We start from the raw sequence: 12,453 nt of genomic DNA, 5'->3' as shown, positions 1-12,453 counted from the left end.
CAGCTAGTTATATATTCACGTTATTTAAGAAATGAGTTTACTTGTTTCTTATTTAATTTTTCACAGACAACAAAACTGAGGATATGGCTTTACTACCAATCACAGGTTATATCACAAGTGTTATGAGTGAACCTCTTCCTGACTGATGGAAGGGATCCCTCTCTGTATTTCAAGGCCCATGCATTGAGTAGTGTCTCAACATTGGGTCTTGAGTGCTTGTGCTCAACAAGTTTGACCATGCAGATCCAAGCAAGCTAAGTGTAGGTCAACTGCCCAATAAATGTAGGTAGCAGGCCCCACTTGGAAAATCACAGGCTAGTCAATACAAGACACATCTTCTTCGCGGGCACCAGCACCAGAGAGATCCACCTGTGTTTTTGCAGAAGTCTAAGGTTGACTTGGACTTAAGGAACATGAGCCCTGTGGGGCTTCATAAAAATATACAAGTTTCTTGTTTCTAAGACTGGGAAATTATTTACTGTATCAGTCAATCTAATGTAAATACCACAGGCCTATTGGTGAGAAATGGGTATAAGAAAAACGGTTAGTAGGTTTCTTTATTTAAATTAATTTAGATATTTTATATATATTTAATTGTTGTGTTTTTAATGAATTGTATTGTTCTTTTCTTGAGAAGTTTTGAGGTGCTTTTGAATGTTTGAATATCAATGATGTTCATCATCATTCAGATTCAGCTTGACAATAAATAAACCTGAGGCCAGGACTTCATGGGTAATCTCTTTTAACCAACACAGTCAGCCAGCTACCCACTACAAGCTTTGCATGACAGTTGATTACTTTGTGTTGCATTAAGCCACAGCCCAGTGCTGAATGCTGGCCTCCAGGTGGAATACAGCACAGGGTCATGCATTGTTCATGAAATGGCTGTCTTATGTTCTAATTTAGGTATGAGCAGTCTAGCACATTTTTGTTGTTTAGAAAAACCTATCGCTGAGTCCATGTGATACAATCCTCTTCACTTGGATGTATCAAGATTGAATAACAGGAAGTTTGAGTAACCAGTAAAAAGTATCATGCTCAGTATCTTACACATGCACCCAATTTACAGTGTTCTGCAGTTACTTAAAAAAATACTCCAATTACATTCTCCAAGGCAAATTTTGCATTTGAAAGGCATCACACTAACAGTCATGCAGTCAGTTAGCTTGAGAATTCTCCATCTTGACTGGGTCTTAATACTGAGTCTCATTACCAAAGCCACCTGGTTACAATCCCTTCATCAGAAAGGTTACAGCAGCACAGAGAAGTGGGTTAAGGGGTTTATAGTATTTGTAATAAATTGAAAGGCAAAATGATGCAGTAAGTGAAAATATGAAATGAAAACAAAATGCTAGAGATCCTCAATAACATAAGCAGCATCTATCGTTATTAGTAAAGAGTTAATGTTTCAGGTAATACCTTTCTTCTGAAATGAATATATATCGAAGTGGAAGCCGCCTGGCTTACTGAATATATTCTGTCTGTATTTTAGATGGGCATTAAATGCTGGCCTTGTCAGCAGTGGCCATATCACATATAAATTCAACCAAAAGACCTTTTTGAAATCCTAACTAGGACTGCTTCATGCTTCAACAATGTTATATTAGTCAGTTGTAAAGAAAATATTTTTAAAAATTTATTCCTCGTTCTTTTCTGATTAAGCAGCAAGAGGTATCTGAAAACAAAGAAAGCATTGTACACGTATTCAAGGTTATAAGAAATTACTTCATTCTGGTTACATAAAGAATAAATACAGGAGCAAAGAAAATGATTAATGAAGTTGTAAAAGAGACAAAATAATACTTATCAACCAATTACTAAGCTGCACTACTCCTCTCTCTCCCTCTTTTGATGTTCCTGTCTCTATCTCCAACACATGGCTCCAGTCACAGACCAGCCTGAGTAAAGATTCTCTTTTGCACATTGAAATTCCACCTTTTTATAGCCGTCAGGACTCAATATCCTAATACTTTCCCATGGGACAGTTCTATCAGGCAGTATGTTCAGCTATGGACTCATCTTCCCTTTCAGAACAAACATATTTTCCAGCATTATCTACTTTCAGAAGTTCTGACTACGTTGCTGTGCACTGGTCCCCCTGTACTTTCTCAAAACATTGCCAGGCCACTTTCCGAACTAACACCATTTTCTCTTACAAACTTCCATTTTGTGTTACAAATTTAACTCTTTCTTTACATCAGCCTTGCAACTTTCTTGATGAAACTGCCTTTTATTTCACTACCGATGAACTTGCATATTTGAAGCAGACACAGTTTTGGCTACTTGCCTTATTGGCAGAAACCTTAAGATGGGCTCTTAGAATTTTGATTTTGGCATTGATATTTGTTTATACTTGTCACACGTACCAAGTTACAGTGAAGAGCTTGTCTTGCATACTGTTCATACAGTTTAAATAATTATACAGTGCACTGAGGTAAAACAAGGTAAAACAATAACAATGCAGCCTCAAAGAAGATAGTCATAGTCATACTTTATTGATCCCAGGGGAAATTGGTTTTTGTTACAGTTGCACCATAAATAATAAATAGTAATAGAGCCATAAAATAGTAATATGTAAATTATGCCAGTAAATTATGAAATAAGTCCAGGACCAGCCTATTGGCTCAGGGTGTCTGACCCTCCAAGGTAGGAGTTATAAAGTTTGATGGCCACAGGCAGGAATGACTTCCTATGATGCTCTGTGCTGCATCTCGGAGGAATGAGTCAGGTAAAGAATAACATGCAAGTTCAAAGTCAGGTAGGTTGTGAGATCAAGTGTACATCTTATCGAACAAGTGATCTGTTCAAGAGTCTGATGACAGTGGGATAGAAGCTGTCCCTGAGCAATTAATGTACATGCTTATCACTAGAGGTTGGAAGTAATGGTAGGTAGGTTTGGTGATGATCATGAGTGCCACAGCAGTACTGGTATTTTTTGTTCTATTTGGTATTTTTTCTTGTCCCTACTAATGGTAGAGTGGTGCAGGATACCAGATGGTGTAAATCTGCACCTTGACTGCTTCTTAGAAACATGGATCTGAAATAATTAGACTTCTTGTTAGTTCATACATTTTTAAGTGATATTGGAAGATTGACTTGATATCTTTATTAATCGCCTGAAAACCTGTTCAAATTTGTTGCTGTCCTTAATTTAGACAAATTTAACATTATTATTTCTATGTTAAATGATCTGGGCAGAATATGCAGCGATTTCTCCTTTTAGTGTTTTCGTGGGCAAAGTAGCAAAAAGACTTAGTCCAATTGAATTAATAAAACTAGGTGGATTGTCCGAATGGGTATTTATGTTGGCTCAAATATACCTTAATTTTCTTAGATTTAATTCTTAACCATTTTCTATATTTTTTGTCCATGATGAGACTGATAAAAATTGGCAGGCCATTTAAATAAGCCAAAACCTTTTTTTTTGGCAAAGTTTGGATGGAATTTTGCAAAGATTCTAAGCCATGTATTATTATTACACATTGTTGTAAGGAAGGGGTTATTCAGAGCTCATTTGATAATTGCAGGGGGATTAAAACTCCAAAGCTAATTAGTAAGTAGTTTGGATATATTAACATTTTTTTCTGCCTTAAGTTTGTATGTTTGTAGCTCTATATTAATCAGGTCCTTACACTAGCAGTGCAAATGCCCCAATGGAAACTTAATAAGCTGAGTGCTAAAGTATTATTTCTCTGCAATGTAATTTCATCTAAGACCATAGTGAAATAATTTCAAGTTTTTATGTAATCCTTATAAGAATGGGAAATTATATGGAAACAAGGAACAAGTCACTTCAAGCTAAATTTGACATTTATTTTCACTTCTAAAAGGAGCCTCATCATTAAAGCATTCTAATGTTCAAAGTTACTTAATTTTGAAGTAAAGTAATGTAAAATAATCTGGAAATAAATTTGTATGAAGGTAATTCTTTCTGTTGTTTCCTGATAAGTAACTGAACATACTTCAAAGCAGTTAAAGACCTGGATCTAGAGGGAGAACAGCCAAGAATTAAATTTACCCAAGAGTGTTTTTGTACACTCTGTAATAGAATTTACCATAGATATAATTGATGAGAATGAACTGAAGATACATTTGTATATTTTTGTTCTGGACACCAACTGTAGATGAATTGCATAAGCTGTCCATGGATGACATGATCCAGCCACACTGAAGTAGGCCTTGGGTCAGGGTTAAGCCCAGCTTCAAGTTTAATGAAAGCATGACTTCATCTGAGCTGCTGCAGGCTAGTCCAAGATTCTCATTTAGATATTTTCTCTAAGGACACAACCACTGACTTTTCAGTGTTAATTTTCACGTGCTCCCGTCCCCAAGTCCTCCCCTCAGTTGTCCATTCCTCTCTTCCAAGCCCTTCACTGACCACTCCATTCCCCTAATCATTGTCCAATTGACTTGCTCCTCAAGCTCCCCAGTGGCAACAGCTTGCGAATGAAGAGCCTTTGCGTGGGCATGAGAGTAAGTATGCTAAGCATTTTCTATTGTGCACAATAATTTGGATCATGTCTGCATTAGAATTTCAATGCTGAGCATCATTATAGAAAATTGCTGTGAGCCAGACCCTTCTCTGCTGTGCATGGCTGTTTTCATGTGCCTTTTCAGATGCTGTGTAATTTCCAGCTCTGTATATTGGTTCAAGAGTAATTCTAGAGTGAAAAATATCACCTAATTTTGCACAATGTTTTGCAACTGTCATTTATGATATAATATGTTGGCATTTATTCAGCACACCAGCCATCAAGTGCCCCTTCAATTTTACCAGAACTATTTTAAAATAGTCACAGAGGAACAGGTAATTAAAATTAAACATTTTCCAATCAAAACACTGAGGGAAGTGAAAAGCGACTTCAGAAGGGATCAATATATAGGACGCCTTGAAGATGATTTTTTCTGATAGTTATTTACTGTGATGGACATGACAGGAAATTTAGTTGTGTAAAGGAATAGCAACCTCAGGGATTACACTTCCAGGCTGGTGAGAAGTACATTAGTATTAATATCTTTTTAAGTAATTCTCCTGAAAGACAATTTGACAGCAAGGACACAAGTTAAAATTGAGCAGTATTACAGGCTTCAAAAGACTTGAAAGCTCATCTCAGAAGTTGAATTTTTGTTAATCATATGCACAAGTACATGTAATGTTGCAGAGGTGCAATGGAAAGCTTACTTGCAGCTGCTTGACAGGCACAGAGCTTCACGTAAACAGCATTCAGAAGTAAAATACAATGTAAGCATAAAGTATAAACAATTTTTCCAAGAAGACACAATTAGAACATAAACATTGTCCATTTTAGTGCACAGTGGTAACAGTGCTGAATTATCGTGATTAGGCTTTTGCCAGTTGGTTCAAGAACTGAATTGTTGCTGGGAAGTAGCTGTTCTTGAAACTGATGGTATGGGTCTCTGTACCTTCTGCCTGATGTCATCTGCAACAATGTGCCTTGTCCCAGATGGTGGGGACCTTTGATGATAGATATTGCATTCCTGAAGTAGTGCCTACAGCAGATACAACCGAGAGCTGGGAGAGATGTGCTTACGATGCATTGGGCAGAATCTACTACTCTGCAACTTCTTGCATTCCTATGCCTTTGAATTGCTATATCAGACCATAATGCAACCAGTATGCCTTCTCCCCATAACCTTTGATACCTTTACTAATCAAGAACATATCAACCTCCAGTTTAAATATACCCAAAAATTTGGCCTTCACATTTGTTTGTGCCAATGAATGTCACAGATTCACTTTATGCTTCCTCATCTAAAGTAATGTCCATGTAGTCTGAGGCCATGTCCATTGGTCCTCGACTCTCCTGCAAGAAGCATCCTCTTGTCGCCCACTCTATCTAGGTCTTACAATATTAGGTAGGTTTCAGTTTGATCCCTCCTCATTCTTCTGAACTCCAGCAGCTACAGGCCGAGAGCCATCAAACACTCCTCATATGTTCACCCTTTCGTTATCATAAATCTCTCCTCGATCCGCTCCAATAACAGTATGTCCTTTCATAGATATAGGGTCCAAAACTACTCTCAATACTCCCAGTGTGGTTTGATCAATGCATTATAATTCCTTAGCATTACCACCTTCCTTTTTAAGATTTAAAATTGTCTGGTTTGCTCCTCGTGAACATGTTCTGTGAATCACAAACAAGAGAAAATCTACATATGCTAGAAATCCAAGCAACACAGGCAAAATGCTGGAGAAACTCAGCAGCCCAGACAGCATCTATGGAAAAGAGTAAACCGTCAACTGTATTCTTCTCCATGGATAGTCCCTGGCCTGCTGAGTTTTTCCAGTATTTTGTGTGTGATGTCCAGTAAATCACAGTTTTGTTACTGTGTTAGGTTCCCCGACATGATAATAACTAACTGCCTAAATCTATTAAATACATTAATTTTCAAAAGTACAATGACACTTTCAATAGCTATGTTAATTGAGTCTCATAGAATTAAAGCTCTAGACTCCCATCAGTTTGTTCCTTCGAACCACATAAATATAAATATATTAAACTATGGAGATGGTATCATTGATATTTAACTTCTGTTCATTTAAAGTCAAATTCAGGATATAAATTTGAACTTTCATTGCTGGGAGAAAAAAATGGTAGTCATGAATGGATTTTACTTTTTTTATTTGTGAAAGATTTCAATAGGAAGTAAACTAGGTAGTGTATACATTGGGTAGGCAATCTACTTCAAGTTTTCTCTCCTAGGCTATAAAAGTTCTGACCTATCTCCAGTTCTTCATTCAAAAAAAGAAATATATTATAAATCATTCAAAATCAATTATTTTTGTACTAATATGAGCACAAATAGTAACATTCTGGAAGGGTATAAAATTATTTAATTGTTTCAATAACAAATGTGCAAACTGCATTTTGTAAATCAAATATGATAAGTATAGTTCAGTTGACAAACTAAACGTTATATAAAATTCTAAATTTACAACATAGCAACACGTTGAAACAGGAAGTTGTATAACTATCAGAAGTTAATCACTGTAGACCATGCTAATAGCATCTCTGCTCAGTGTTACTACTTTTATTTGGAATTTTAATCTTGATTAAAGCTTTCCTGTAAATATATATTTAAGGAAGCAGACATGAAATTTAAAAATGTCACTTCAGCATAATGTATAGGCAGAAGAGTGGCTCGGTCACAAAATTTCCCTTGGGTGAAAATGACTTTCTTTTTAAGAGCCTTAATTCTGTTCAATGCAAATATGTGTATGTAAAAATTCTCAGATTTGTCCAATGCTATCTGGATCATATTTTCACTCTTCTGATCTTGTCCCAAAGCATTGCAACCTGTGGTTGAAAAATGCTTTTTTATTTCCCTGTAATGAGGACATCTAATCAAAAGGAGATGTCTGTCACAAAACATTTTTGTCATTGTGACAATACCTTCCCACGTGCCCTTGTTCTTTGCTGACTCTGCTCTTATTTCCCTTTAAGGTCTGGCGCACCTGATGATGGGCGACCAAGGTATGGGTTCCATTCCTTTTTACCACTGTGCTTCCTTCTTCTCCCCCTTTAGTAGTTGTCTTACTCTATCTAGAAATAATTGAAAAAGCTTATACCTCCAGTTTGGCTGTTTGAAGAAACTTCTGTCTTTCTTTATTCTTTTAGTTCTTTTTGCACTTGAGTCCAGCTTTTTTTTTTCTTTGCCTTTGTCTTTGTGCAAATTAGGATAAATCAGAATAGTTTTTGTGAAAAATGTTAGTGTTAACTAATTAAAGCACTGTTATCATATTGACTGTATAACTAGTTCAGAGTGCTTGAAGTTATAATGTTCATAATTTTGCTTGCTTATGTATCTGGTGGTATTGTCACTAATTAGTGCCTGCTCTCAGCTTGGGGTGTGATGAATTGTCACACTTTATTGCCATGTGTGCAGCAGTGTGCTTAGACCATCAACAAATTTGCATGGCTGATTGAAAATACGTTGTATGCACCTGCCCAGGCTGTTGGAATGCTGGAGGAATGGTTTTGAAAGCAAGTCAACCACATTCTCATTCCTGATTACGTTCAATGTTCTTTATGAATGATTTAAATCCTCTTCCTCACTAAAATTAGCATCATTACGTGGGATTCATACTTCCATCTCGACATAATGTCACGCTTATATGTCTAGGTGTGGTATATTTTCTTGCTGTGATTGGTTGCCTTAACATATATCATAAAACTTATAAATTGTTTCTCTTTTTATTCAAATATGCTTACTTCATTGGAACCATTCCATCAATTCCATAGGTAAAATTAAAGGTACAAAAGTCTTTTATGGCATAATTAAAATATATACATGTAAATGCCACCAGTGCGAATAGGGGATAGTAGCTTCTTTTTATTATGCAAAGTTTTCTACTGGGGAAATGATGTGTGGTTATGATATTATATTGCGTTCTGACTTCAGGTAAGGCTACCTCTGATATTTGTTTCTCAGTATTCAAAGTGACTACAACATTCTTACCTGCTTGTTAGATACAATACTTTGGAAAACAGGTTGACGGTTCTACTTTGATGATGGAGAATTGAAATAATTTTTTTTTTGGATTTTATGTTTTTTGAGTATTTTGTCAAGGCAAAACCAGCATCTTGCAATAGGTCATTGCCCTTTTGAAACCTGACCAAAGCTGTTATAAATGCAGTGCTACTCATACAGTTGAAAAATAACCTTATCTTAATATGTCATGGATATTAATTGTATTGTGTTTTAAAATGAGTAATAGTTATTGAGTATTATACATTACAATTGAATAAATTACGTTTATTAAATCTTAGTTGGTTCAGGTTAAAGGCATCTTTAAAATATCATGATCATCATTTTACTTGGGCTTAAACTTAAAAGAAAATATTGCAGTTGTATTAATGACAAGTGCTGGATTCTCTTGGTATTCAGAAGCCTTTAGTTGGTGAACAGCCATAAATATGCAGGAGCAACTGAGCTGAAATTATCTCAATTGTTGTGGCCTTAGGAGCTCTGCATTTAGTTTCACTGCCTTTAGGTCAGAAAGGGGAAAACTGACTCTAAATTCCTGCTGGATGTGAACGTGTGGATAAGAGTGTAAAACCAGCTTTAGTTTGAAATTACAACTATCTGCTCCCACTATCATTTCTTTGAATATGCATTTCTGGGTGAATTAAAATGTATTGCAAAATATATAGAATGCCCCTTAGGCACTGGGGTAACCTCCTGAAGGAAATCTAACAGAAGTTGGGAAACTGAGGAGAACTAATTGAGGAGCTAGATAAAACATGATTTATGATTTTGGTAGCACAAAGGCGAAAAAATCTGCAGATGCTGGAAATCCAAGCAACACACACAAAGTGCTGGAGGAACTCAGCAGACCGGGCAGCATCTCTGGAAAAGAGTACATTCAACATTTCGGGCCGAGACACTTCATCGGGATGGTCTTCAGTTTTCTGCTCACTATGTAGTTTGACCAGTTGGTTGCTTTGAGGTATAATTTTGTTCAGGAATGGACTTGCTGAGTGGAGGTGGAATCAGTGAAGGGTGGGACAAAAATGTAAAAGAGAAAAGCCCAACCAATTTTAAACTAGTCTCCAAATGAGTAGAAATCTGAATTCTGTTGGTACTTGGCATCTTGATCAGGCCTTATAAGGTCACCGGAATAAGTAACTGAAATGAGTTGAGTGGCTCCGGGTGCTGGAGTTGTAATTTAAGACCTTCTAGTTCCCCATGAAAGGAACTATGTAAAGAATATTCAAAACTATCATGCATACAACCACTGTGAATAATTTCTGAACATCTAAAACAAATGAAATTGTGTAATACCAATAGTGCATCATGGTCTTTAATAAATTAATGGCCATTTTCATTGCATTCTGTTTACTTTTCATAACTATAAATGATAAAGCGGTCTGATGAAAAGTAGGCAACTGGTTTAAGTATCAGCTAATTACCTCAACCAATATTAACTAGTTTATTTTGTTGAGTTTATTTATATTTTTGCTTAACTTCAGAGAAGCATTACAATTTTCTTTCATTCAATATGATAAATGCACTGACAATGGATAAAATGCAAGTTTGCTTGGAAATTGTCCAAGCATCTTTGCAAAGAGAAAGAAAAAGTTTCACATGCAATTTAGGTTTTATGCTTGATACAGATATCTTGTATAGAAAGACACTGACAGGAAAAGAGTTTCCTGTAAGATTGGGAAATCGTAAAATATTTGCTTTTCTGTTTCTGAGGGCTGGATTTTATTGCTGGTCTTATAAGCAATAAAACTTACAAGTTTTATTGCTTTTGGATTCCAAAAAAGAAAGCTACTTATTTTTTTTTACCTCTGGTTTCCCCAAAGAATTGAATCAAATCATGATTCTTTATGGAGAGATGATGTGATTATCTGATTGAGGGGTTCAAGGTGATGGCATTCAGACCATATTTGATACAGAGCATAGTCGTATTTGATACTCATGCAAATATATTTGCATTGGAAAGTTGAGTGTTGAAGGCCATTTGATGTGTTTCAGAGAGAAGATGTGCCATTATAACGTTCTGTATGCATCTTCCTATGTCACTTTCTATGTCATCTGAGTGCATCTTTCAGGACATCCAAATCGTCTCTTAGAATCTAGTGCAGGAACTGCATTAAACAGTTGCACACAACTAAGTACACAGCAAAGTAATGTGATAATCACTGGACCAACTACTTTAGTAATGCCAAGTAAGTAATAGATATTAACCAAAAGACTGTGGAGCTTTTTTTCCCCATTCTGAGAGAAAAGATATGGCCTACATTTATAGACTTATTGCTAACTGTGCAATGATCCCTAACGAACACACGCAAAATGCTGCAGGAACTTAGCAGGCCAGAAAACCTGATGAAGGGTTTTAGTCTGAAACGCTGACTGTTTTCTCTTTTCCATTGATGCTGCCTGACCTGATAAGTTCCTCCAGCATTTTGTGTGTGTGTTGCTTGGGTTTCCAGCATCTGCAGATTTTCTTTTGTTAATGATCCCTAAGGACTGTGCTGCAATGCCATTTTAGATTTTGTGCTAAAATCTCTGAATTTCTAATTCAAAACAGAAATACGCCCAGCTACTCTAGATCACAGTTGAGACTACATTTTCCATTTACTATTCTTCATGCAATGGGTTATTGAGTTTACTTGTTTTGCATTTATGCTAAGCATTCTTCTCCTGAGCTACAAATTAGTTTCAATTACATTGAGTATTAATAGGTCAAAATTATATGAGGGATAGACTAAAAGTAGCAGTGAATGGTGCAAGAGCAATTGATGCATGTTGCATGCAAAATTATGTTTAAACTCAGATTAATTGGTCTGCTTTCATCAACATGTATGGGTAGCATTGTTTTATTAAATGTGTGTCTGTGCCCTCTGATATAATTAGCTAAATGACTGTCAAAGTAAACAGGGTACTTCTATGAGAATTAAACCTCCTCATTTTTATTGTCATCATTTTTCAAACTTTACTCTCATGAGAACAATGCTTGATGTACATTATTTGAGAATTTTAATACAGTAGGACCAGAATAGTTGTTATTGTTGTGTGAATTTAGTGGTTATTGAGGAGTCAATGATGAATGTTTTTGTTACTCTCTTTGATAGAAGTGTAAATTATATTTTAACTAAGATATTTGAGGTCATTGAAATTTGTAAATTGTTTTGAAGCTCTTGTTGATGTTTCTAGAAACAACACTTCTTTGTCAATAATTTCACATAAGAGGAAAATGGAGAAATCAATGCTCTGACCAAACACAAGGAATCTAGAATTTAAGGGATACGTGGTAAAGAAATCTCCCTTGAAATTTACAATAAAAATTATCAAGGTTAATTTGAAAAATAGTCAGAATTTATGCATAAATAGTGTAAAATGGGATGAGGGCAATTTTGATCATGTATTCCCACTATTTTTCAGCAAATTTTAGATTTTGCCTGGCATCTTGGTTTTTTTGTAGGTGAATTGGTTTCATATTTTTAAGGAATCTCATGGTAGGTGATAGTCTCCAGCATTTTTTAAAGTTGGACAGCATAACTGCCTTTCACTTGATTACCATACTTAGTAATTAAGGATATTAAAATGTCTATGATCACTTAAAAATGTCTCCATATCTATAGATTTAATTTATTAAAATAAAAGGGCTGTTAAATAATTTATTTTTTTAAATCTTGTTATTCAACCTGTTAATCTTTACTCATCTTGCTTGAAATATTTAATGCAGTGATCACATCCATCCCATTCAAGGTCATTTTATTCATGGTTCCCAATCTTTCACTTTGTTCCGTATGGGGAAATCTATGAATTCATATCCTAAATTCTATCAATAGTTCTTTTGGTGACCAAGGTCTAAATATATTCAAATGCTACAGGTTATCCATGTGCAGTTACTTTATTTAAGTGGACCCTGGAAGGCTGGCTCAATTGCTTTGCCTTCATGGGAGCAAGCCACATAGT

The 12,453-nt window shown here is 35.6% G+C and overlaps 1 protein-coding gene across 18 annotated transcripts in view; it reads left to right on the top strand.

The window, feature by feature from the left end:
- The window catches only part of nrxn1a (neurexin 1a), a 1,799,241-nt gene that overhangs the window by 215,536 nt on the left and 1,571,252 nt on the right, over positions 1–12,453 (top strand). For 17 of the 18 annotated variants that reach the window (XM_063055858.1, XM_063055840.1, XM_063055854.1 and 14 more), the window contains one exon: positions 7,467–7,496. The exons of the other annotated variant lie outside the window; for it this stretch is intronic. In XM_063055858.1, the coding sequence (XP_062911928.1) occupies positions 7,481–7,496 (16 nt within the window). In that variant the 5' untranslated portion in view covers positions 7,467–7,480. The remainder of the gene's footprint in view (positions 1–7,466; positions 7,497–12,453) is intronic. 18 annotated transcript variants of the gene reach the window in all.

This window comes from Mobula hypostoma, chromosome 8, assembly GCF_963921235.1.
Source record: "Mobula hypostoma chromosome 8, sMobHyp1.1, whole genome shotgun sequence".
In the NCBI taxonomy this organism is placed as follows: domain Eukaryota; kingdom Metazoa; phylum Chordata; class Chondrichthyes; order Myliobatiformes; family Myliobatidae; genus Mobula; species Mobula hypostoma.
Note: the sequence above shows the minus strand (reverse complement) of the source record. Positions and strands in the feature narration are given on the sequence as shown.